This window comes from Pelobates fuscus, chromosome 5, assembly GCF_036172605.1.
Source record: "Pelobates fuscus isolate aPelFus1 chromosome 5, aPelFus1.pri, whole genome shotgun sequence".
Classification (NCBI taxonomy): domain Eukaryota; kingdom Metazoa; phylum Chordata; class Amphibia; order Anura; family Pelobatidae; genus Pelobates; species Pelobates fuscus.
The window spans coordinates 107257672-107284543 of record NC_086321.1 but is presented as its reverse complement, the minus strand read 5'-3'; the positions used below and the strand labels follow the sequence as shown (position 1 = coordinate 107284543).

General features: G+C 39.9%; 1 protein-coding gene across 1 annotated transcript in view; it reads right to left on the bottom strand.

Moving 5' to 3' along the window:
* LOC134612556 (zinc finger protein 474-like) overlaps positions 1-14273 on the bottom strand; it is a 41366-nt gene extending 27093 nt beyond the window's left edge. The window contains exons 1-2 of the mRNA XM_063456940.1: positions 14108-14273; positions 9964-11167 (exon numbers count right to left, since the gene is read on the bottom strand). Coding sequence (XP_063313010.1) covers positions 9964-10932 — 969 coding nt within the window. The 5' untranslated portion in view covers positions 10933-11167; positions 14108-14273. The remainder of the gene's footprint in view (positions 1-9963; positions 11168-14107) is intronic.
* Between the last annotated feature and the right edge of the window lie 12599 nt (positions 14274-26872).

Here is a 26872-nt window from a genome sequence, read left to right as displayed (position 1 = left end):
AGGGGCACATTTGGGACACAGCCATTCCATTTTTTTTCAAACTTTAAATTTTTACGCTGTGCCCATGTCCCATTTTAGAGTATTTTACCAGGCTATATAAACCAAATACCCCATAAAGCCATACCATTTCTTAAAGAAGACATCCCAGGGTAGTTCAAAAGGCATATTTTGAACCTTAGCGTGGGATCATTTTTCCGCTAGCTTGTACCAGGTGTTATTAAATGTATTTTTTTACTTTTTAAAACTTTTTTTACTTTTTAAAACTATTTTTTAAACTTTTGTTTTGCTTATTAATTTTTTAAAGTTTCCTAAACTTTCGTAAAACTTTTTTTTACAGATTTTACATTTTTCTAAGCTTTTTTTTTACGTTAACCCCTAACTAGCAGTAAGCAGCACTAACAGTAAATTCCCCATTTTCCCATAACTCCCACCCACCCCAGCTAGCAAAATATTTAATTATACAATATTTAAATTAGTTAATTAAATAAATGTAACCCCTGAGGGTTAAAAAATAAATAAAAGTTAACCGTCAGGGGTTAAAAAAAATTAGATCACAGTATAATACTGTGATCTGTATTTTGATCACTGTAGGCAGTGATCGACTGGCAGGGAAGGGGTTAATTTTTATTTGGACTGGGTAAAGGGTTTATTTTTATTTTTTTTTTTTACTTAAACTTATTAAAACTTTTTTTTAACTTACTTTTGTAACTTTCTAAAGCTTATTTTTAAACTTTTTTTAACGTTAACCCCTAGTTAGCCTAATACTAAATTCCCCACTAACTTCCACCCTCCCCAGCTAGCTACATTTATAATTTTAAAATATTTAAATTAATTAATAAAATAAATTTAACCCCTGAGGGTTAAAAAAAAAAATCAGATCATAGTAAAATGTAATCCCTGCCAATTGATCACTGTAGTCAGTGATCAATTGGCAGGGAAGGGGTTAATTTTTTATTAAAGTGGGTAAAGGGGGGGTAAAGGGGGGTGGGATTTTAAATAAACTTTATTTTTTTTGTCACCAGGGGGCAGGATCATCACTGATCCATCTCCCTGCACTTCACACTGAACCCGGAAGTGCAGGGAGGCGGAGGTGAGTATACAGAGCACATGTGCCCGCTCAGACATGCTGTCAGAGCGGGCACATGTACTGGGGCAGCCGGATCCGGTGCTCCCGGTCTGCCTCTAATGCAGAGGCAGACCGGAGCACCATTAACCCCACGATCGCCGCGATTGCGGCGATCTGGGGTTAATTTTAACGGGTGATGGACGAGGTCCGTCACTCGTCATTAACGCATTCCCCTGAGTGACGGACCTCGTCCGTCACTCGTCGTTAAGGGGTTAAACCGGCTCTGGCATGTTTTTTTAACATATAATTCAACAAAATGTTGTTCAAAATATGCAGTGTTTTAAATATAAATGTAAATCAGAACCTACTTTATCTTACTGTCCTTTCTGGAGAAGCAGAATAGATCACTCAAAATGTTAATTAGCTCATAAAAAAATTATAATTATAAAACAATCCTTCTACATATACAGTAATAGGTTTAAAATTCTGCACATCTTGAAAAAGAAATACAACTATATAATGATTCAGTGCACATAAAGCCTTCGTAGTTATTAATTTGCTCAGAAACAATGACATCTGGGAAGATGCTGTCCATGAATTATTTGCACTTTAACCACTACAGGGAGCTTTAGCAGTTATGGTGCTTTTGAAAGTCAGCTTCAAGGGACACTGAAAGTACCAAAAAAACACCATTTAACGTAGTGCTTTTGGTCCATAGACCCGATCCCTGCAGTCTGACAAATGCCTAAATTGTGAGCAACCGCAATATTTACATGTTTCAGTCAGAATGCCTCTAAAGACACTGACTAGTGAAAACTTTCAGTAACAGAAAGTCTTTATGTTTGGCCGAATACTGTGAATGCTTCTCATAGAGAAGCACTGTATTCAATGAATGAGAAGCATCTGATTGGCTGAGCACAGTTGCACGTGTACTACATGAGACGCATTGATTGGCCCAAGATCATTCATCAAGATGATCTCAGAAGAGTAAGGGCAGCACTGAGATCAGGACTGCGCTGGACAAAAGATACGTTTATAGGTGTTTTTTTATCCTTAACAGTGGTCAAGGACAACAACAGAAAGAGGAAGAGCAATACTCTATCTTTATCAATAAATAAATAGTTTTTTATATTATTAGAGTGTTCCTTAATGCGGATAAATATCAAACTGGGATCAAAGGATGCAAAGTGTGATGAATACATGCATTGTGGTAAATGATGCAATGTATAAATAATTTATTAAAGCAGCTTAAATTTGAGTATGGAATATATTTATTTTTACTACCAACAGCCAAATGTAAATTCATTTGAAATGAACCTGTGTTCTTTGTTAACTTGCATGTTAAAATTTTTTTCTTTTTTTTCTTTCAAAAAACACCTCACTTTTTAAGTAAAATCTCTGTAGTTTTTTTTTCTTTAGAACCTCTTTACGTAAATACAGACAGATGTACCACTAAAGGTGAGATATGGAACGATCCAACACAATCTCTAGCTTCGAAGAACATTTTTAGGTTTTGCTAATACAGTATTCTATGTATATAAAAACATTGAAAAAAAAAAGCAAGGACAGATAAAACATTTAATTTTGTATCTGATAAATACAAACCTCTACCAAAAAGCAGAATATAAAACGGTGTTTAAAGAACCAAAAGGCACAAGTGCTTAAACATAATTCAAATTAAGCTCATTTTTGCACTTCAAGTTCAAGTAATGGAAAAAACAATAATGCTTTCTTATATTCCGTTAATGGCATGAAAAGTGTGCGTGCTTGTGTTTACAAAATTTGTAGCCTTTTCTGGATTAGACTATGAGCTAAGAAATAAAATAAAGAACAATTCAGCCGTATGCACAGATTTATAAGCTTGAGCTACCCAAAAAGCAGTGTCTTGGCTCTGGAACAAGATGCTAAAGAAGAAAAGAGTCCATTGTTGAGAGAGACAATGTTTATAGCTGTGATACATCTGCTATCATTAGAACTTCCATAGGTCTCTGCTTGAAAGTGACTAATAGCAATTTATCAGAGTAGTGTTCCATGTCTGCATTTTACTACCCTTAATATATATACTGAAGCTACTATCAATAAAACTCTTTAGGAACCAGAATGTCTGTATGTGTTTCCTAGATTTAAATATGGTCACTACGACACAAACTGGTCTAAAATATTTGTGTAGTCTTTATATCTTCAAAGGTCCTTATACAAATAGCATGCATGGTAAGGTACGACGTGAGCTAGAATAATTGGTGTATTATGTGTTAGCTGTTTTAAAATCATGTAGATAGAAAAGAGGTCAGATCTACATTGCTGTGATCAGCAATCCAGAGAGTCTTTGGATTTGGAGAAAGCAGCAATAGTGATGTCGCGAACTGTCCGCCGAACCGTTCGCGAACATTTCGCCGGCGAACAATAGCGTGTTCGTGGCGAAACGAACATACGCAATTTCCGGTCCGCCCCCTATACGTCATCATTGAGTGAACTTTGGCCCGGAACCTCACAGTCAGCAGACACTTCCTGGGAGGGAGGGTTTGCTGCTGATTGGCTGGAATGTGTCTGCTGACTGTGAGGTTCCGGGCCAAAGTTCACTCAATGATGACGTATAGGGGGCGGACCGGAAATTGTGTATGTTCGTTTCGCCGCGAACACGCTATTGTTCGCCGGCGAAATGTTCGCGAACGGTTCGGTGGACAGTTCGCGACATCTCTAAGCAGCAGTTATAAAGAAGCCTAAACAAGGAAAATAACTATTACTGGTATTTCTAGGTTAGGAGCAGAGCCATGCTAAGTCTGGAAGCTTGTTAGGTGGGATTGAAAGAGTTCAGAAGAAGTGAGGAAAGAAAAGGACATCCCTCAAGGAGGTAGTAGAATTTTCACACAAGACGTGTGCACAGTGTCAACAGTTTTGCCTGTATAGAAAGAATATAGAGAAATTAGTTAAGCTTGAAAATAGATGAATCTATCACCAACACAGTAAAAAATCTTATTAGTCTAATAGTCCCTGGCACCCCGTGTATTCCAATTGAGAATAACTGTACCATAACCACTTATCAGAAAGGAGAAATCAGCACAGTCAGAGTACTATTTGTTTATATAGCAGTTTCTAACAGGTGGCCTCAGAATATCCAAATAGTACATTTGTCATTATGGATGTGGAATTCTCTGCCTGAAGAGGTGTTTTTTTTTTTTTTTTTATCAGAGTCTGAACAGATGTCTAAACAGCAATTGGATAAATATTTGCAAAAACATAATATTCAGGGATATCATTTGTAATTAGTAGGATAATAGATTTTTGATCAAAGAAGATATCTGACTTCTATTCTAGGGTCAAGAAAGATTTTTCCCTAGTTTGTTGCAAAATTGGAAGCACTTCAAACGTTTTTTTTTTTTTTGCATTCTTTTGGATCAACAGCAAAAACGAATGTGAGCAAGGCTGAACTTAATGAATGCATATCTCGTTTCAGCTATGTAATGATGTAACTATATATTAAAACTGAATTTTTGTACACATACACTAGGGATTTTTAAAATTAATTCAACTTTGAAAACTTTGCCTAATGTTTAAATACTTTATTCAACAGGATCTTACACATTCACAATTCTTCACTAAAGTATGAATATTAGAGAACTCAATTTTTTTTTAACTTTTAGCAATGGAAGACAAAACTGAAATTGTGAATGTAAAAGTTGGTAGTAGTATTCAAATGAGATATGTCCATACTCCTGCAGGATTGTCAACAATGCAGGGATTGATTCTTCAGGAGTATGGATGTATCTCATATTATATGGTTTTCATAGAGTTAGAAGAATGTCATGTGCAAATACACTATCTGTGGGTTTAGAGATGTGGGTATACATGATATTTCAGGATATGTTTTAATTTTATACACTAGTGGCTCCAGGGTCAGGGCAAAGATAAGCGGAGATAGTTGACATCCTTGTCTTGTACCATTTGTAACCTCTAAGAGGTCTGATAGGAAACCTGAGTTTAGTAAGAGGAGTATAAGGCTAGAATAGGTAAGACGATGAAAAGCCATATTTTTTGAGGACTTCGGTCGTGTATGGCCATTTGAGTATCTTGAAGGCATTTTTGTTTTATAGAGCCACACGTGTACTTTGTATTATTTCTATGAGGTCCAGAACTCATCTGGTGCTATCTGACTATTGCCTTTGTGGAACAAAGCCTGCAAGCTAGCAGCGCCATTTTGGTGCTACTCCATGGTGTTTTGTCAGGCCAACAGAAAGAATGCTATGACATACTGTTTAAAATGTACATAGTTATCTCTGTATTGAGTGCGCCTGTATTATGCACAGTGCAGTGTTTGTGTCTATGTACAGACAGCAGCTCTATATGCAAGCATAAAGTATAGCCAGGTGATGTGTTATATTGCTAGATTAAAATGTATTTTGTAGAGGGGGCGGGGCCTGACAGCAGAGCTGGCCAGACATACTTGCAGAGAGCTCTGGCACAGCTAAGCCTAAAAGCAACGAAACTCGTCATAATTGTGGTTTTTACAGACCAACATAACGGAGGCTCATTGCTGCATCGAGTGGGAGCTCATGGACACCAAAAAAGTGACTTTCCGTTGAGATCTGCCACACTCAATACCTAAGGCCTAGCATGACAGGCAGCCTGATGGCTGGGAGAAACAGCAACATGAGAACCAAACCGAGCAGCAACTATACCAACACCCCGCATCACCCCCCTCTGGACCGGTGGGGGTCATCCCGGTCCCAGTTGGAAAAACCCTTAGACCTACAGCAGGGGAGTACCCGGCCGGAACAAAGCTCGCATACAGTAACCAAGATGGCCGCCGAGCCACAACCTCATGAGACCCTGCAGGCCTGGAGAGAGGGCTTTGAGGCCAGGTTCAATAAGATCTGTGAAGATTTTTGGAGGCGATTAGAGCGCAGACCCAAAGCGTTTCACTCATCCGCCACAATGTCACATGATGTGGAAACGGCAGCCCCCCGAGATGACATAAGACAGGGGCCAAGTAAGGAGAAGCGTCCACCCCGCCGCCCGCCTTACCAGAGGTCTCCCCTGACACCCAGGCGTAAAGCAGCCCCACATGGCCGCAAACCCGTCTTACCGAAGGAACACACAGGACTTTGGGGCTGGAGGGGCCCGAGCATGCAGAAAGGTGGACTCAGGACCCCCAGAGTGGACAGCCCAATTCAATGCCCACCATCACGTTCCTGGCTCTTCAAAAACAGGGGAATCGGATGACTGGTGACTGAAAAAGCTCTAGATAGCCATTACTGGCTCTGATTTATACTAACGTTATGTTATAGGCCAGGCTTCTGAGCTCCTGTCTCCTTGTTTTTTTTAAATTTCCTATTTGATTCTTCTCTATTTCCTAGCTATCATAGTGCAGGGAACGGCAGTAGGGCAGACATATAGCTCCAATAATAACCGACATTGAATAGACATAGCCTGTTCTCATCCTGCATTGTCTATAACGCTTAGCTCTCCAGGCATAACACGTTCCATGTATATCGGAACTTTAATTAAAACATATGTATAGCTCATTGTCGACACACATGTCTTGGCCACAATACAGGATAACGTTACTATTTGGTTTCAAACAGAGGCGAGGGTGGCTTACTTGATCGTTCCCCGAAGGCTACCATAACGCTGCTCAGTAAATGCACTTCTAGACATGCGGCCTATTGCTTTAAAGTTAACCCTCTTTGCTGAGGCCTGCATAGCATAGCACTACTGTCCCAAGCTCTAAGGGTCACTGGCCTGGGGCATCCCTAGGGATTTACTCATGTCTCCAACTGCTACTTACTACTCTTATAAAATGTGCTGTTTTGATCTGCCATGAAAAGGTTATGTTATTGAAACGCTCGCATCGGCACTAAAAGTTGAAGCACGTTATTACCATTACTGTTTGACTATTATAAATTAGCATGACTTTTATTACTAATCACACTTGCTTATCTTCTGGCATTCATAGCACCAACATGTTAACATATAAAATAGTGCAGCTCATGTGATTGTAAGCAAAGCTTTGTCTCATAGGTTGCATACTCCTGCCGAAATGTCTATATAATGCCTATAATCATACAAAATGTACAAAGCAAGTCATTAACCCTGTTATACCTTTTTAAAAATTGTGCATGTCTTTCTCATTGCTCTACTACATGTAAGCTATCTATTGTGAATCTATTGTCATTGGCTGTTGGGGCATGACAAATTTGTAGGTATTTTTTCTGCACTACAAAAATAAAGAATAATAAAAAAAAAAATAGATTTTGTAGGTTAATTAAGTTAAATTCTGCACTGTAAGTGACCTCCAAGTTGGAGTCGGCAAGTCTATACTTGTAATTACATGTAATTTACTGCAGCAAAGGGTGTTAATGTAATCAGGTATTTCTCTGAAGGGACAGTGGGTCCAGATATATTCCTGGCTGATCAAGATAACCTTTTATGTTCAGGGTGGACTTGCACAGGAGAGGAATAACTATTGTAATAAATTACTTTGCAACCAAAGCTTTCCTTTGTGTTCTGTTTGCCCAGCCCAGTTTTGTATTCCCATTGGTGTAAATGTTTGTGCAATGTTTTTTTTGATCTATGTAAGCTGGATGTTTCTACAATAAACGGTCTCTTTTGAGTTCCCAAGAAGAAGCTTGTTTGTCTCTTCCTTGAAGTCTAACAGGTATATTGCTATTTATTGTCCTCTATATAGTAGTTACTCATAGAGTATTTCCAGAGGACTAGATAGATAGAATATTCTATAGTAACCAGATACCAGTGCAGTATATTTTGCATTGCCAATGTATATGCTACCAAAGCTGAGTCCTAGCATTTAGTGCAGCAGTTAGTGGTGCAGGTTAGGCAAAAGAAACCCACGGACGATAGCATGCCTGAACTGGTACACTTCAGTGCCAGAGACGTCAGGGCCATATCATTACAAGTGTAGAGGCTAGTATCTTGGCAAACAGTTTCTTATCTGTGTTGAGCAGAGATATGGGCCTAAATATGGTGCACGCTGTGGAGGGTTTGCCAGGTTTGGGTATGGTAATTATTTGAGCCTCTAACATGTCTTTAGGAATGACTCCTGTATTCTGAAATGAGTTATAAAATATTAGTTAGATGGGGAACTAGCATTTTGGCCAATGACTTATAGTACAAATTTAGGAGGCCATCTTTACACAGCTATTTGTGTGCTTGAAGGGATGTAATGGCTTTTTGAATTTCTTTCTCCATAAATGGGAGATCAAACTGGGCAGCCTTTTGACGATTTTTTTGTGGCAAAAACTGCCTTTAAAAAGTTTTCAAGTTCTTGCGGGTCAGGAGAGTAAGTGTTGGGGTCAGAGTGGAGATTATATAAAGAGCTATAGAAGATAACAAACACTTCCACTGTTTTCAATCCGTCCTGGTCTTCTATAAAGGGAATTATGCTTTTCTGCTTGCCTTGCTCATAGCTTACTTGTCAGAAGTCTTCCCACTCTGTTTCTTTGTGTGTAATCTCGGAGCTTCAGTTTTCTATATTACCTTTCTGTGTGTTGCAGTTGTAAGGCCTGTAGCTTGTTTCTGGTTTCTTTGAGTTGCATGTAATTTGTGTCAGTGAGTTTGTCTGTAGTGAACATGAGTGTGTCAGTGAGCAAATGTATCTGTGTTAGTGAGCTTGTCTGTAGTGAGCATGTGTGTGTGTGACAGTGAGTTTGTCTGTAGTAAGCTTGTATCTGTGTGTCAAACTGTGTGTGTGTGTGTGTGTGTGTGTACCAGTAAGCTTGCCAGTGTGACAGTGATCTTATTACTAGTTAGTGAGATTGCCTGTCAGTGAGCCTATTTGTGTGTATCAGTAAGCTTGTGTTGCTTGTGCGTTTGTGTTAGGGAGCTTATGTGTGCCAGTGAGATTGTCTGTCTGTGAGCCTGTGTATCAGGGCCAGTGAAATTGTCTTTGCCTACATGAATAAATATGGTTACTGTATAAATTCACTTTTTTACCCTTCCAATATTTTGAATTAAAAAAGAAACATAACAATTATAAATGTAATATATATAACATATACATATATATATATATATATATATATATATATACATATGACATATATACATATACATACATACACACACACAACACAACACACAATATGTTGCACAATGACTATATGATGTAATATGTATATCGTATATATAAATACATATGAATTATATATACATATACATACATACATACATACATACATACACACACACACACACAATATGTAGCACAATAACTTATAGGGCATACATTTTTTCCAGGGCTGCTTTGTATTCCCAGTCTGGCACTGACTGTAGGCATGACAATATAATAATGTAAATACCAGGGGAGGAACAGGTAAAAATAGGTTTTGAGGCACTGGAGGATTTGTTAGACTGCCATGAATCTCAAGGTTGCTGACTCAACTGCTTTCATGGGACCACTAATGTTAGGTCAAAGGAGGCAAAGACGCTATCAATTTAAAGTTGTCTCTAAATTTTGCATCCAAACCTTATATCTTATAATAATTTATTCTAGACTTTTTCTTTCTAAATAACGGATTCCAGTGAATGCAAAATTTTACGGCAAAAAAGCTAATTCGAAAATTCTCTAACTCAGCTTCCATCACAATTTCCTTTGTAAGCCTCAAGTATGATTTCTTAAAACATTATACAACTCTCAGTTAATATTTCTGTTTAAACACGAAGTAATGTAAGACTATTGGTTCCAGACCACAGGATATTTAATTAAATAAAAACATATTTAATTTTCTTTACTCAATACCCTACAAACTTCTTTGCAAATTACCACTCAAATGGCCATGTATATTGAAAAATTAAAGAATTTGTTTGCGTAACATGTGAGTGATCATTTGTAGAATGCCAATTAATTCACAGATAGCCAGGAAGTTATCTTGGATTATTACCTTATCTGTCGTGTTTTCCAGGGTTTCCTTATTTTGTGTTTGTTTATTTGTACTTAAATTTTTGATATTTGAACTTGTGGCTTTAGTCTTGCAGCTCCTCTGGTGGACTACAAGTCTGTCACTTGCAAATGACCGACCACAATTAGAGCATACTAATAGCTGGCCCTTAAAACTCTGCCACGCTGCTTCATTTTGCTCTTTTTGGCTTCTTCCTCTAGAGGTTTCAAGCTGAGGCTTCTGAGGCATAGGTCTCCTTTGTCCTTTAGGTAACTTGTCATTCTCCATTCTCCATTTCTCAAGACATTTTGGTTCGTGTATAGGGAGAGATTTAGTGCCAAACTCCCTTCCACATATGTAGCAAATTAAGGTTTTTGGCATTGAGCTGTGAGAGCTCTTGGCATTGTAAGATTCACTAGTTGCTGTAGATTCTGTCATCGTTTTGGAATTTGATAATGCCTTGCTAGCTGTAGAGTTTAAGGAGCCCAAGTTCTTACTGTTTGGTTTGCAACCCTTTTGGTGCACAATGAGTCGTTCCGGAAGGAATGTACGACCACAGTTCCCACAGGGCAAAAGTTGTGCCTGGGAACTAAGCCAGGCTGCTTCATTATCATCGGTATCTGCCCCATCAGTAGAAGTCTGAGGTTTAGTTGGGACTGGTCTTCTCAAATGCTTTGGTAAGTTTTCATTTTCTGTCTGCCATTTCTCAAGACACTTGGGCTCATGAATAGCAATAGATTTTGACCCAAATTCTCTTCCACAAATGTAGCACACTTTAAATGCTAGCCTTCTTGGAGGAATAACCGGTCTGTTTTGCTGACCCTGGGACATATTTTTTGAGGTTGATCTTTTTGCTAGGATAGCCGTCTCTGGTCTAATGGTTCTTTGATGACGTGTAAATGAGAAACTGCTTGGCGCATTAGCTAACTTTACACTCTCACTTTGGCATTCACTTTTGGACATTGAATACATTAAAAGTGTAAACCCGCACTAGACTATTTTCAGGGTTTTTTTTCTCAGTTTTTCTTTTTTTTTTTTTTTGTTCCTGTGTTTATATTACAGTTTGAAATGTCCTTTTACTTTGAACAATTTATCATAAGTTACTGCAAGAATAAGTATTTTCCATTGTTTTCTGTTTTCAGCTTTAGAGAACTGTAATTGCTCAAAAAACGTTTCTTTCATTTAAACTTCATACTTTGATTTCTTTCTGAAATACAATAGGCACACAGAAAAATTACTTTATTTTGTATAACATAAACATTAAATGCATATATATAATCTGAGTTTTCAGACAAGTGGTGGCACTTATTTTCGAGCCTGAATGCTAAATGATATGCAGAAATCAAGCAACAGAACTAATAATACCAAAGTAGTTGTTATTTAGTCTATTACTATCTTATTAGTCCTTCCTCCTTCCCGCTTCACTTCCCACGTATACCATAAAAGTTCATGCCTCTCCCATTTGTTTTCCCAATCCTTCCTGCACTATATCAAATTATTATCCCCTTCATGTATCATTTTACTCGACTCTCTACATCAGCACACATACTCCCTTCCATTTTTGACACACACACACACACACACACACACACACACACACACACACACACACACACACACTCACTTTCCATAAACTGCCTCCTTCCATATAAGATCCACTTTTAAACTTATCTTGTTTTCCTTCTTTATATCAAAACAGTTCCTTCATTCTGTTGGTTACCTTTTTTTATCCTCCATGTGATTTCCCATCTCTTCTACTAGATCATTCTCCTACTCATTCACAATGCAAATTCTCAGAACATAACCACCAATGTGTCCATCAGGCTCCTAGTCTGCTCAACTCTATGTACAGAGAATGTTTATCCTACTATTCAAGTATCAGTTTACATTCTGCTCCCATCAGTTTTGACTGATCCTGTCAATTAATTGTATCTTTTCATCTGTGATTCTTTATTTCTCATTTCCTATCTGCTGTGGTTCTCTGCCCTGGCGAAGGGCTTTTTGTGCTCTGAAGCAAGCACTTGTGACAGGTTATTGGACAATGATGATGATACTATTGGACATTATGTACTATAGAGCTCAGTTTTGTTGAGGCCTGTGGGATTGAAGGTGCACCCCTGCCATAGGTATACCATAAAAAAAATAGTCACGTACAGTTATATCCATAGCATTAAAGGTATAGAAAATAAGTATTTTACTAGGCACTGGATTTTGCAGCTGTACCACCTCCAAGTGACACACAGACTTTTTACAAGGAACATAAGAACAGACCGCATTCAGTCAAAATACAGGTGTCTGGGGGCAGGGCCTGACTGCCAAGCCAGACAGTCGCAACATGTGTGAGCTCTGGCACTTACGCTATTCTTTGCTACAGATTACACTTTGATTGATGATCCTAGCTGCCTATGAAGCGCTCCTGGACCGATTGGGGTGAAACCTACGCGTGTTCTGATGTCTTCGGGTGTCCACGCTGACAAAGTGCTGTGAGCTGATTTGGCGGTCTAGTAAATCTGGGTGAGTGGAGAAGTAGCCAACCTCTGCCCCGCCTTGAGCTGCAAGTGGGCACCCCGTTCCTTCCCCCATCTGGACCAGTGGGGGTGATCCTGGTCTACTCCCCAGGCCCAGAGGCTCCTTTACTCTGCAGACGCCATGGTCCCCCGATGCAGGAGGAGATACTTATGATATCCTGCAACACCTCAACAAGCTTTTCAAGTCCTTCTGGTTACAGCTGAAGGCACGCATGGGACCCAACATGCAGAGTGAGTGGACTTGTGACGGAGAGTGACCCCTTCCATGCTTGGGCCCAAGTGACGTGTCGACAGAGACTCATGACACATGTAGTGAGATTGCACCACAAATCAAGAAGGGGACTTGGGACCTCTGCTGACCATACGGGGCTTGCCCGACTGCACACCACTACTTGAATGGGAAAGTGGGCCTACTACCGGTGCACCTATGGTGGGACTGTGTTCAACCCCTAGAGGGAGTCGGCTAATATCAGAAATATCAGAATACCTACCTATTTCTAGCATGGTGTCTCGGCAGTACTTCTGTTGATCACACTTATCAAGAAGTCACTCTGTTTCTATAAACTCATGTAAAGCATCCATCCATTTGTAACCTGTTGGGGGAGGGCTGCTGGGAGTTTACACTAAGCTACTTGCAATCCTCTACAGTTATTCACTGTTTTCCCTTTCAGCTAACTTGTTCCTCAATGTTATACTCCTGATTTGTAAGCATTGTTGACACGTGGTTTGCCATGCATTTATGCTACTCACTTCATTTACTCTCCTATAACTCCAACAAAAACTGTGCAAAGGCGATCCATGTCATGTCCTTTTATCAGTTGAAAAAACAAAACAAAAAAAAAAACAGGTATCTGATTGGTGGAGCCACTTTCTGGTCAGGGGTGGTTCTCATTATCGCTACAGAAAGAGTTGTGTAATTTAAAAAAATATATATTTTTACTTCCAATGTATAACTTTTCAGTTGACAGATCTGCTTTGGTTAGCTTATTTTATTTACCCTGGTGGTGCATGTTGGGGTTTATTCACAAAACAAAGAATTTTGGTGAAAGGAATATAAAATTCCACAACTTTAAACTAAGTAGCTAAGCAGACAATATTCCCAAAGTCAGGTTTATTGCAAACTTGGCTATGCTAGCCTAAATATTTTATTTAACGATTTAGTGAATATGTCCCTTAAGAAGGGGAACTTTCTTAGTGGACTAACAATAATAACATTGCAGCATGGAGGGGATTAGCCCATGTCCACTTTTTTTATAACATGAAGACATATACTGTTGTTCAATTGAAATAAAATATATGGACAAAAAGTACTGTTTAGCAGACAGCTAAAGGGGCAATTTAGGAAGTCTGGGTACTTTAATTATAGCAGAAATAGGCAATAACAATTTATTTTGGGTTTAAACTTCAGTAATTCACTCTTACAAACTAGTCTCTCCCTCACAGTTACAGGGGCACTGCAAACCCAAACTGACTTTTTGTTGTGACTAATTGTTTTTATATTACTCGTTTTCTGCTTGCAGTTCTACCACACTGTGTAGCATGAAACACTGTCATTTAAAAAAAAAAAAAAAAAAACACATTAAAAAAATGCAAAAAAAAATTACTTTAGTAGTCCTTACCTTCTGCATTCCATGGTATAGCTTTGCCCATAAGCAGTAACGTTTTCTGTCTGGTATAGTCAAAAACAGCCAGTGAACTCCTTTGCCTGCTACAGGGGAATATGCTTTAGTTTTCAGGTTGCTACGGAAACTATAATGCAATGATACCGTCTTGTAACCCAGCAACCTATCAACAAAACAGATGAAACTGAATTCTGTTCAAGTGACTTGCAATTAGTTTAGCAAATAAATAAAACAATTGTAGGAACAGTGATGCAATTGCAGAGTGATAAAGTATAGTTACATTACAGCAAATAGAGGAATGTAATTAGTTACACTTTACAAGCTGGGTGCTATTGTATTAATGTGTAGTGTTTCAACACACACATTGTATCCCATTTAGTCACTGTGGAGATGGGCCTGTTTACTAAAGAAATACAGTAATGGGGTTCCATACTATTTAAGTGAGCAATTTGGATTAGGTCTTTGTAACTGTTATATTTCCAGGGTGTGCAGTTGTTCCCATATATATGTTGTTCTTCGTTGCCCCACCATGTCCTATGCTGGTAGCTCCATCATGCATCATATTGCAATTAAAGTAACACAATAGACAGGAATTGCATACCTCCCCCAGACCTGTGCCTAGCTCCATTGTTTGAAATGGAACATGTAGATGTATGTGATAGCTATGCATCCCATGTTTTATTCCATGTTTCATCAAAATGGTACTGTGATGAGGGCAAGATTTACACCACAGACACCTGAAGGCACAGAATCCCCCCCCCTCCCCCCCCCACACACACACACACACACATACACCTTCCAAACGAATAGACTAAATAAACTTGGACTTTTAAATACAATAGGAATTGCTGTTTATATACATAAAGGGTGTGTGTATAGTGTGTGCGCATGTGTAGCAGTGTGTGTAAAGTAAGTGTATGCATGTATGTATGTACGTAAGGGGGCTGAAACGTCGATCAGAGTTTTTATGAATTTGCAATAAAGAAATCGTTTTAACTTCAAAGAAACCATGAGTGCAAGCCAGTTATTATTATATATATATATATATATATATATATATATATATATATATATATATATGTGTGTGTGTGTGTGTGTGTGTGTGTGTGTGTGTGTGGGTAGTAGCAATAAGAATTAAAGGAAATTTCAGTACCTACCCTATTTCTCCACAATGCTGGGGATAGCCCAAAAAGACATTTATTAGAAACTATAGTCACCAAAACAACTTTTGCTTAAAGGGACACTTTAGGCATCCAGACCAGTTCAATTAATTAGTTATTAACTGCAATAATTACCTTTATGGGTTAACTCTACTTTTGGCCGCCTAACTGATGCTGGATGACCTCACGCTATGCATGAGGACATCCAGTGTCACCGGCATCCCCATAGGAAAACATTGCATGATGCTTTCCTATAGGGAAATCATATTGCTAGCGCGGCCATTGCCGTCCATTAGGTCTCCACCGCCGGCTGACGTTGACACATAGTGTACATAGAGCACCCCTTCCACTCAGAGCACCGCTCACACACGCGCACACACACAGCACCCCTCACAAACACAGCACTCCCAACGCATACAGCACCCTTACACCTGACCCCTGGCAAAGACAGCACCCCTCACACAACCACAGCACCCCTCATACACATAGAGCACCCCTCAAAAATACAGAATGCCTTACACAGAGCACCCCACACGCACATAGAGCACCCCTCACACACATAGAGCACCCCTCACACTCATAGAGCACAGCTCACACACGCACACACAGCACCCCACGCACACACACAGCACCCCTCACAAACACAGCACTCCCAACACATACAGCACCCCTCACACAGGCCCCCTCGTAAACACAGCACCCCTCACACACACAGCACCCCTCACAAACACAAGTTCCTACTATTGTACATGCCTGCCTGAGCTGGGAGTCCCTCCAGGTATAGCTTTCTCGCATCGTCCACAGAAGCGGAGCATCTCCCACTGGGAACGGCACGCAACACCAAATCCCTTTGTTTACCCTTGACAGGAGAAGGACTTGGCCCTACAAGGTTCCTGAGTCCCTGCCCTGCAACCGTCTCGTCTAGCCGCACTTCTTGTCAACCTCTATGCTCTCCCACACAAGTGCTTTGGCTGACTCTGGACTTTCCACATAGGGCATTCGGCCTGACTTGCTGAGATGTCCGTCTTTCTCTAGACACCACAACTTCACACTTTGGTGCCCTCCGATGCCCGTAACCATCGATTCCCATTCTGTATTACATATCCTGTTCCATTTCTCTTGTTTTACACCTTACTTAGCATTTATTACTAAACTAAACAGTGGTATTCGTGCGCAGTTCCCAGAACCAGTGGTTCATATAGTCATGTAACACTAGCTTGCTATGGTAGTTTATAGCCTACTCTCTACATATCTAACTGATGTCTATAGCTTGATAACCCAGCAGTAAGCCAAAATCCTAGCATGATTTATTAATCTTTTATCACTACACCATGTAGTCAAGCATGTCCTAATTTGTTAGTTTATACGCCAGCAATGTTTATGTCTAGAAAATCTTACTAATCTCACTTAGCTGAACTTACTTTTGACATATGTCCCTAACTTGAATATACTAAAACATAAAATTTGTGCTGTATTCTCACAATGCCACATGTCTATACTATTGTTATTGTTGATGTGCCTGCCCTGACTGTTGGGGCATTGCAGGACTATTTATAATATTCTATAAGCACTGCAAAAATAAAGAATTTTAAAAAAGTGCAATTAAAATTGTTTTATTTGATATATTGCCAAATCAGCAATATATTAAAAATTAATCCCTCGTGTGAAGTTGCTCTCTGTGCCGGCTTTGTTCTTGTTTATGGTTGTGTGTGTGTGTGTGTATATACATTTTATCCATTTGTCCCTCCATACCTATTTCAGTGGACGATTTGAAACAAAGGAGTTTGATACCCCCGCTTTATGGTCTGCTCAGCTTCACTCCCAGCACCGTACAGTGACATCACCAGACTAACTGTCACCTTCAAACACTGTCTGACCCAAGGTGTATGTATATGGCTGAATTACCATGTCATATACCAAATGAAGGGATGGGTTTTTCTATTTTTTTTTCTTTTTACATTTTTTCATTTAAAAAAAAATAAAATCTATTTCAGTTAAAAACTTGCTGAAAGTGTCATTACATTAAAAAAAAAAAAAAATGTTTTGAGGTGACAGTTGTCCTTTAAAGCCAAGGGCAGGATCAGCAGGGCATAGTTAAATACCCAACATGCCAGTTATCTAATTAATTCAAAGGAGCACAGAAAGAAGAAAGGGATCAATCTTAGGGAAAAGGTGTACAGTCAATTCCTCATTGAGACCTTTTGGTGTCAGTCTATCCAAAGTGTAAATCTAAAAACACTTTTTTTTAAAAGTGATTTCTGTCTGTCTCCCTCTCTGGTTTCAACAGGAACTGCATTGCTGGCCTGGAATTTAAAGGGACACTATAGTCATCAAAACAACTTTAGCTTAAAGGGACACTATAGCCACCAAAACAACTTTAGCTTAATGAAGCAGTTTTGGTGTATAGAACATGCCTCTGCCGTCTCACTGCTCAATTATCTGCTATTTAGGAGTTAAATTACTTTGTTTATGAACCCTAGTCAGAGATCCCTGCATGTGACATGCACAGTTTTTATTTCATGCAGGCTGTGTCAATCATAGCCAGGGGTGGTGTGGCAAGTGCTGCATAAACAGAAACAAAGTAATTTAACTCATAAATGGCAGAGAATTGAGCCGTAAAACCTGAGAGGCATGATCTATACACTAAAACTGCTTCATAAAGCGAAAGTTGTTTAGGTGACTATCGTGTTCCTTTAATTAAGCAGTTTTTTTTGGTTTTTTTTATAGATCATGCCTCTGAAGTTTTACTACTCAATTCTCTTCCATTTAGAAGTTAATGGCTGTAACTGATACATCCTGCATGGAAACAAAATGGTTTGATTTTCAATCAGATGCAACTTACTCTGCAAAAATGTATCTTCGGCTCTGTAAATGGAACTTTAATTACATACAGGAGGCTCCTGGGGGGGGGGGGGGGTCTAACAAGCTATTAACAGAGCATAAGATAAGAAATTCTAAATTGAATAGAATTTGCAATAAAGGAAGTGCAAACCTTAGACAGGAAGTACTTAGAAATGCTATGTAAGTCACATGAAGGGAGGCATGACTTGGGCTGCATAAACAAAGGGATTTAACTGTTAAATGTCAGAGAACTGAGCAGTGAGACTGCAGAGGCATGATCTATGTAAGTAAACTGTTTTGTTAAGCTAAAGTTGTTATGGTGACTATATTGTCCCTGTAAGCTGAGCAATATTGTGTCTTAATTCATGAAAATGAGCTGGAATTGCTTTCTACATTTTTTTTAGTACTTATGTAGACTTATTTTGGGTATGCAATGGCACATTTTAGTCCCTTGCAAATTTCCACCAGACCTTCATCTTATTTTCATGGTATATTCAATTTACCATGACTTTATGAATACTACAGTCTATAAAAATAGATGTATATTGAATACGGACATTTTAGTCAGATAGACAGGAATATGATGTTTAAATTTCACAGTGCTCATCTTGACAATGAAGCTGTTCCCAGAAACCTTGAATCAGGGACACATGCAGCACATACAAGAGGCACTAATTTTTTAATCCTTCTGACCAAGAACTTACTGTGACTTTTTTGCCCTAGTAAAACTGTGTATGGCTTTGATTCGCATATTGATTTGTTTAAGTTCTTTGGAAAACTGAGACTCAAAGGTTATTGTTTTAACTCTGTTAATGAGGATTGTCAACCCAGGGCTGGTGCATGGAATTTTGGCTACACAGGTAAAGCTGCATTTTGTTCCCCCCTCTCTCCCAGCTCCAATGTGCCTCTATTTCTACCCCTCCCCATCTCCTCTGTGTGCTTCTTCCCTCGTCCCTTTTGTATATCTTTTTCCCCCCTTCCTCATCCCTTCTATGTCTTTTTCTTCCCCTGTCTGTCTCTTTTGCCCCTTCCCTTCCCAATCTCTTCCCACCCCCAGTAATTTGTCTCTTTCTCCTCCCAGCCCCACTGTGTCTCTCTCTGTGTCCCCCCCAGCCACGCTACACAGGAATGACTGACTGAATGGAGGGGTGTGTTGTGCTGTGCACTCCCCACTTCCGGTCAGCAAAATACTGCACCTCATTTGCCAGTGGGCTCTATGGTGGCAACCTGTACTACCTTATGGTGGTGCCGGCCCTGGGTCAATCTATCACAAAGCTTTTCCCTTAATACGACAATATAGGCACCCTGACAAGTTTATCTCAATAAAGTGGTTTGGGTGCCATGCCATGGTTTTTGCTTGTTAATAGTTGCTTAAGCATTTCTTTAATTTATGGGTGTGACGCTTCATGGATCTCCACTATCATTATGGAGCGATTTGTAAAACTATATATAACCCTTTGGGCTTGCAATGTTACTTTTAGCCCCCGTTCTTTGAGCCAGCATGTCTGCTAATATGAGATATTATTGAATCTGTTATAGAGAATATTTTGAAGCTAATTAAAATGTATTTGTTTTCTATGCCAATAAAAAGTTGATATTATTACACAGTGTGTTAAATTAAAATAAAACAAACCAAAAGGCTCTGGTCTAGCTTTGTATATCTTTGGCTATAATTGTAATTTTTGTTGTTGTAACACACAAGTTTCACAGAAACAAAACAAAAGAAGATAAGGAAGGTAAAGGCAATCAGTTGAAGATTGTCATAAAACGATAACAAAGCTTTTTGAAACACAAGTTAAAGTAACAGCATATGCCAATATTTAACAACATAGGGGAGAAATTACAAGGGATGAGAAAAAACAATGTACATCTGAGTATGGACTCAATGTAATATTTTTGGATATGTTTTTAAATGATTTAATATTGTTTTTATAAACTTTTAAAATGATTTAATATTTTAAAAATGGTTTCACATGTATAGCTTGAAGGGAAGACGAGACAGGGTGGAATCAATGCATGTCTATGAGAAAATTTCAGCATCTCTGTGCAGAGGAGTAGCCACAGGAGGTATCCCCAGGGGCAATGTAAAAACTGCCTTTTCTCTGAAAATGCCAGCAGTAAATGATTATACTCCAAAGAACAACTACATTAAGCTGTAGTTGTTCTGGTGACTATAGTGTCCCTTTAAAAAAGAAGCATAGGGCGTTGCTTGGAGCTCGAGCTGAATGGACGTGGGTCTGTGAAGCTCCCGAGGAGTAGGCGACACGGGGTGCAAATAACCGGCCTAAATAGCGTACAAACCCAACACAACAAAGGTACAACGTACTGTGATGTCCCAGAAACACAAAAACAAAACGTTGAAAGCCGATAAGGCGTCCTTTCTCTTGGCCAGAGCCTCAGCGCTAAGAGCCACCTGAGGGCCTGCATGCCTCTCAAGATGGCGGCGACGCAGGTTCCCAAGACAGCTCTCCTTCAACTCCAGCATCTCCCAGCTTAACTCTCCAGATGACAGACCATCCTGATATGCTCTTAGTCAACAAGGCTTATAGGCTCTGCAGGCCTAAGCACTTACCGCCGACAGCTGCTAAAGATGTTATCAAGAGAGTACACTTTTTCCATGCCAAGGAAAAGAGCATGAAAGCATGTAGAAAAGCAGGACTGAACTATACAACAACATTTACGTTTTTGCAGACCTCTCCGCTGCAACACTACAGTTCAGAAAGACTCTGCAACCCTTAACATCCACCCTACAGGAACACCAAGTAAACTACAGGTGGGGATACCCAGCTAAACTGTTGGTTTATCACCAGGACTGCAAACTTCTAGACATGTGCAATTCGTTTCGATCCGAATATGTATTCGGATGAATTTCGGGCAATTCGGACATTCGGGCACTTCCAAATGTCCGAATTGCTGAAGTGCCGAATTGCCGAAGTGCCGAATTGCCGAGGTCCCGAAGTTCCAAAATTACTGAATTTCCGAAGTGTCGAAGTGTCGAAGTGTCGAAGTGTCGAAGTGTCGAAGTGTCGAAGTGCCAAAGTTCCGAAGTTCCGAAGTTCCGAAGTGCTGAAGTGCCGAAGTTCCGAAGCACAGTATTGCCTAAGTACTAATATACTTACCCAGTGAAAGAAGAAACATTTTACATTGTAAACAATTTTAAATAAAAAGTATACAAACATAGCCAGGATTCACCTGTAAGCATTTGCAACACTTACAACAATCAAGTAACATACATTCATATAAAATGTAAATTACTTGGCCAGTCAATGTAATGACAGGAATGAATAAGTAGATAACTCCCTAATTCCCACGGCATTAGGGAGCTATCTACTAAAAGGCTGAAAGACCTAAATTGGTCTTTCAGACAAATTTACTAATACCAAGTAAAGATTACTTGGTATTAGCAAATTATGCCCCTACTCGCTATACCGCATGTCTATTAAACAGTGAGCAGCCTGGGCGGCGGGTGGGGGCCCTAAATTATAATAAGGGGGGGACCTAATGTCCTCCCCCCTGGCCCCCACCCCTGAGCGGTGGGTGGGGGCCCTAAATTATAATAATGGGGGGGACCTAATGTCCTCCCCTCTGGCCCCCACCCCTGAGCGGTGGGTGGGGGCCCTAAATACTAATAAGGGGGGGGCCTAATGTCCTCCCCCCTGGCCCGGACCCCTGAGTGGTGGGTGGGGGCCCTAAATAGTAATAGGGGGGGACCTAATGTCCTCCCCCTGGACCCCACCCCTGAGCAGTGGGTGGGAGCCCTACAGAAAAATAAGGGGGGACCTAATGTCCTCCCCCTGGTCTCCACCCCTGAGCGGCGAGTGGGGGCCCTAAATCCTAAAAAGGGGGCAGTACCAAAGGTCCTACCCCCTTGCCCCCACCCCTGAGCGGCGGGTGGGGGCCCTAAATACTAAAAAGGGGGGACCAAATGTCCTCCCTCCTGGTCCCCACCCCGGAGCAGTGGGTGGGGGCCCTATAGTAAAATAAGGGGGGGACCTAATGTCCTCCCCCCTGGCCACCACCCCTGAGCGGCGGGTGGGGGCCCTAAATCCTAAAAAGGGGAAGGACCAAAGGTCCTCCCCCTGGCCCCCACCCCTGAGCGGCGGGTGGGGGCCCTAAATACTAATAAAGGGGGGACCTAATGTGCTCCCTCCTGGCCTCCACCCCTGAGCAGTGGGTGGGGGCCCTATATACTAATAAAGGGGGGACCTAATGTCCTCCCCCTGGCCCCCACCCCTGAGCAGCGGGTGGGGGCCCTAAATACTAATAAAGGGGGGTGACCTAATGTCCTCCCCCTGGCCCCCACCGCTGGGGCGGGACCTAATGTCCTCCCCCCCTGGCCCCCACCCCTGAGCGGCGAGTGGGGGCCCTAAAAAAATGTCCCCCCAGGTGACTAGGGGTCCCCAAACCCCTAGTCACCCCCCCCCAAAAAAAAGGATCCCCCTACCTACCCCCCTCACCCTAAAAATAATGAGGGGGGACATTTAACTAAGAACCTGTAAAATAAAAATGACTTACCATTCGATGTTTTCTTTCTTCTAAAATCTTCTTTTTTCAGCCCCAAAAAAGGCCAAATAAAAAACCATAATAACCGATGCAATTAAAAAAAACAAAAAAAACTAGCACAAAAAAATAATAATCCACCAATCAGAGAGTTATGAATCAAATTACACAGCGTGGGAAAATTCCAAAGAACTTTCCCACGCTGTGTAAAATGACACAGAGCACTCTGTGCCACAGGCTGCTCACTGTTTACTAGACATGCCCCTACTCGTGGTATAGCGAGTAGGGGCAATATTTACTAATACTAAGTAATTTTTACTTAGTATTAGTAAATTTGTCTGAAAGACCAATTTAGGTCTTTCAGCCTTTTGGTAAATAACTCCCTAATACCGTGGGAATTAGGGAGTTATCTACTAAGCGGCTGCAATAGAAGTGCCGAAGTCCCGAAATTCCGAAGTTCCGAAATGCCGAAGTTTCGAAGTGTCGAAGTGCCGAAGTTGCCGAAGTTCCGAAGTGCTTAAGTGCCGAAGTTCCAAAGTTGCCAAATTTCCGAAGTGTCAAACTGCAGAAGTGCCAAAGTGCCGAAGTTCCGAAGTGTTGAAGTGCCGAATTGCCGAAGTCCCGAATTGCGAAAATTCTGAATTTTGGAATGCCGAACAGAACCGAAAATTTTCCCCATGCACATGCCTGCAAACTTCGTGAGTGGAATATCCCTGCTGCCACTGCTAAGCAACACAAGCCAGCGGCATTGCCTCGGATGTCTCCCGAATGGTCTACCACCTGAACAAATCATAGTGACTCTTACCATACCGTATGTACCTGCTAAGTACTGCGCTACTATTATTTTTTCATTCAGGTTAACTTTATACAGTTAAATTTAATATGTTGGGATCATTGGTCTGAACATGGCTGGATGTGATATATAACCTCCATACCAGGGCACAGGCATGAGTGGTGTCTGATACCGCCAAGTTAGAGGGCCATATTTATACAACAGACAAAAAAATATATATATATATATATAGTTATTCAGTTACAAACCCTGCCACTTGTCTAGCCATGTGTGCTAATTCCTCAGAAGCTATGATAGCTCCCTGCCGCTTCTCTAGTGAGTACTCCTAATATGGAGCACCTCACCTCCACGCACCCCCACTTAGGTGACTGGGTCCTCCCCGGTATCTTTTGGCCCTTTTGGCCCGGTGCCGTTTCGGACACTCTGCCCCTTTTCCTTTAGTTCTCCCCCCTCCCCCCCCGCCCATCCCTCCCACCCCCAGTGGTATCATTTGCATTGTGAAAATCCCAGGGCCAGGGTTTACCGTATGTACAAAACACTGTTGTGCAAGTATACAGAATGTAATTACGTACATTACATATTGCTATTGTTACTACTTAAAGGTTTACTGCCTATGGTCAGAGACATAATTAGCACCACATGTCAGATAACGCTGAACCCTAATGTACTATGGATGATACACCATACTCTGGAAATAGTTGATTCCCGCATAAGTTAGTATGCAAATTGTCTCATTCAATGTAAAGGGGTTGAATTCCCCCGGTAAAAGGGGACTTCTCTTACAGCATTGATGTAGCATGCATACAAGAGACACACTTCAAACGAGATAGAGAATCCACAATATTCACTAAACAGTATCTGGTTCAATACCACGTGGTCTGTGATAATAAGACACAAGGGGTATCAATCTTGATACATAAAAATGTGGCATTTACAGAGCAAAATAATTAATAGACCCAAACGGCAAATATTTTTTCGTCACATACTAACCAAAAAAACTTTCTCCAGTCTCTCGTACATAGGATAGATACGTTTAAACAAGGCAACATGATACTTTGTGGCCACACAATAACGATGACGTCTGGTTGCAGAAGAAAAAAAACTGTATATACTCAAATGCATAACAAATATCTGCTCTATGAAAATTATAATAAAACATAATTATCCAAAAACCTCCTCAAATGTATACCTTACTGTGGTCACCTCTCAAAGGGGCCTCTGAGGCTTCAGGGTTGGGTGGGGTGCTCAATCCAAAATAAATCTGGTCTGGATTCCCAAAATATACATAGTAATGAAAAAAATTAAATTGGGGCATAGCCTGAACATGCATTTTGCAGGAATGGTGCTGATGTAGTGACCAAAATGTATAGATTATACAGATTTAGGAACAACGCAATTATAAAAATACATTTTTCAATTTTATAAGACTACTTAAAATCACCTCTCAGCAAACAAATATGGAGATTCAGTTCTACCATTTGCCATATTGTGTTAAGCCCACCACTTATTCACAGAACACCAATGGTACAGTTTTGGTACTGTCATATACATAATGGGACATCTTTTCCCAGCTATTATTGTTATATACAGCAGAAACAACTGGAACACATTTTTTTTTATTTTTGGCCACACTGAATACAATTATAATTAATGTTATAACTCTGTTAAACTGTAGTCTGACCACAATCTCCACACAAGATTCTTAATATATATATATATATATATATATATATATATACACATATATATATATATTTTTTTTTTAATTCTTTATTTCTCATTTTGGGTGCTTGATATTTTAGTTTCACATACAGGTGTGCACGTAAGTGCTCCAAAAATATTTAGATACAATTCCGTTTAAGTGTAGCACCAATTTTGGATCAAGCAATAACATTCAGAAATAACATCAACATATTAAACTTTAAATGATGCGCTGTCTAGATGTGTCAGTATGTTTTGTATACCCTTGTGTTTAGGGTGATCCCTTATGTTTGGTGTCAGCACCTGCGGGTTGTGGACCTGCTGATATTAGCGCTCCGTGTGTGCGGTGGTGTGTTGGCATGCTTATGGTGTCTGTGTTGCGGTAAAACCGTGTTCGTTTGCCTAGTTCTTCATGTTGTGCTGAGTGGGGGAATCTGTCGCAGGTGGTGCTTTTGCATTCATTGATTACCCCTAACCAAGGGGGCAGCGGGGGGAGGGGGGGTGTTGGGTTTCTTGACGCCAAGTGTTTGGGCACAGGTTGTGCTGGTTGTTGTGGTGTTGAAAAAAGAGAAAATAAAAAATAAAAATGAATAACCAACTAAAATATAAAGTAAACATTAAAGTCACAGCATGGAAGGTATGCCACTATTATGTTGGTAGGGCTCGTGGTGTCAATTCACACCCTTCACGGCACCGGTTGTTGTGATCCGCTGTGTCTCGGTTCAAACGGGGTGGTGTTCTCAGGGTCCCAGGCCCTCGTCTGAGGTCTGTTCCGTGATAGATAGATATTTTTTAATACTGCTATAATATATTTTTTAAAAATCGAAAGATCTTTTTTTTTTAAATCTAATCTTATTTTAAATATTATCCCATGTGATAATAATTTTATCTATATAACTGCCACCTAAACATCTGATCTTTATCCTATCATGCATAAATATTGTGGACTGTTGCCAATATGTAAAAGCCGAGTCTTGGTCTGAAATATTACCTATCCTTTTTTTTCTATAAATATTGGTGACAAATTGAGTAACCTTGCAAGATTATAAAGAATATAACTGTTCTGTAACAGTAAAAATGGCTGAACAGTATACACGTTCTTGTTTATTTTCTGCCCGTTCACATTCCCCCCAGGTGTAATGTTAAAGATTTATAAGATATTTTAGAAACCAAAGTATATCTATGTTTAAATATTTTATGGACAATGAACTTTTACATGCTTGGCATTACATTTTTGTGAAATGCATTTCAATTTTTTTTTTTTTTTTTTTTTTAGTTGATAGCTTTAGCAGATGTTCATACACAGTAAGTTATCATCAGTCTATTAAACTCAAAGGACTCCAGGTACAAAAATACGTGCACATAAAGATTGCCAATATATGCATATGCATAGGACATAACACGGAAAATCACTATAGCTATTGTTACATAAAGTAGGGAATATTTCATTTACATTAGGTTTGGTAGTTGGCAACACATTTCATTATTGTAGATGGAATTGGAAAATATCAGTAAGGTTTTTGCGGTCACAGAAACAGGATCAGCAGTAACTGGAGGAGGAATAAGGAGTCACTAGGTCATTATATGACGTGTATTTATAACAATTAAATTGACTTTGCTAATACATTCAACTTTTTCACTTTTTCCAGTAGTTCAGTGGAAAGTTTGATCCTTGGTAATAGAAAATATAATATATTATTTTCAGATTTAGTAACATTATTTATATACAACATTTGCAGTAATAATAAACCAAGGTATTTATTCACT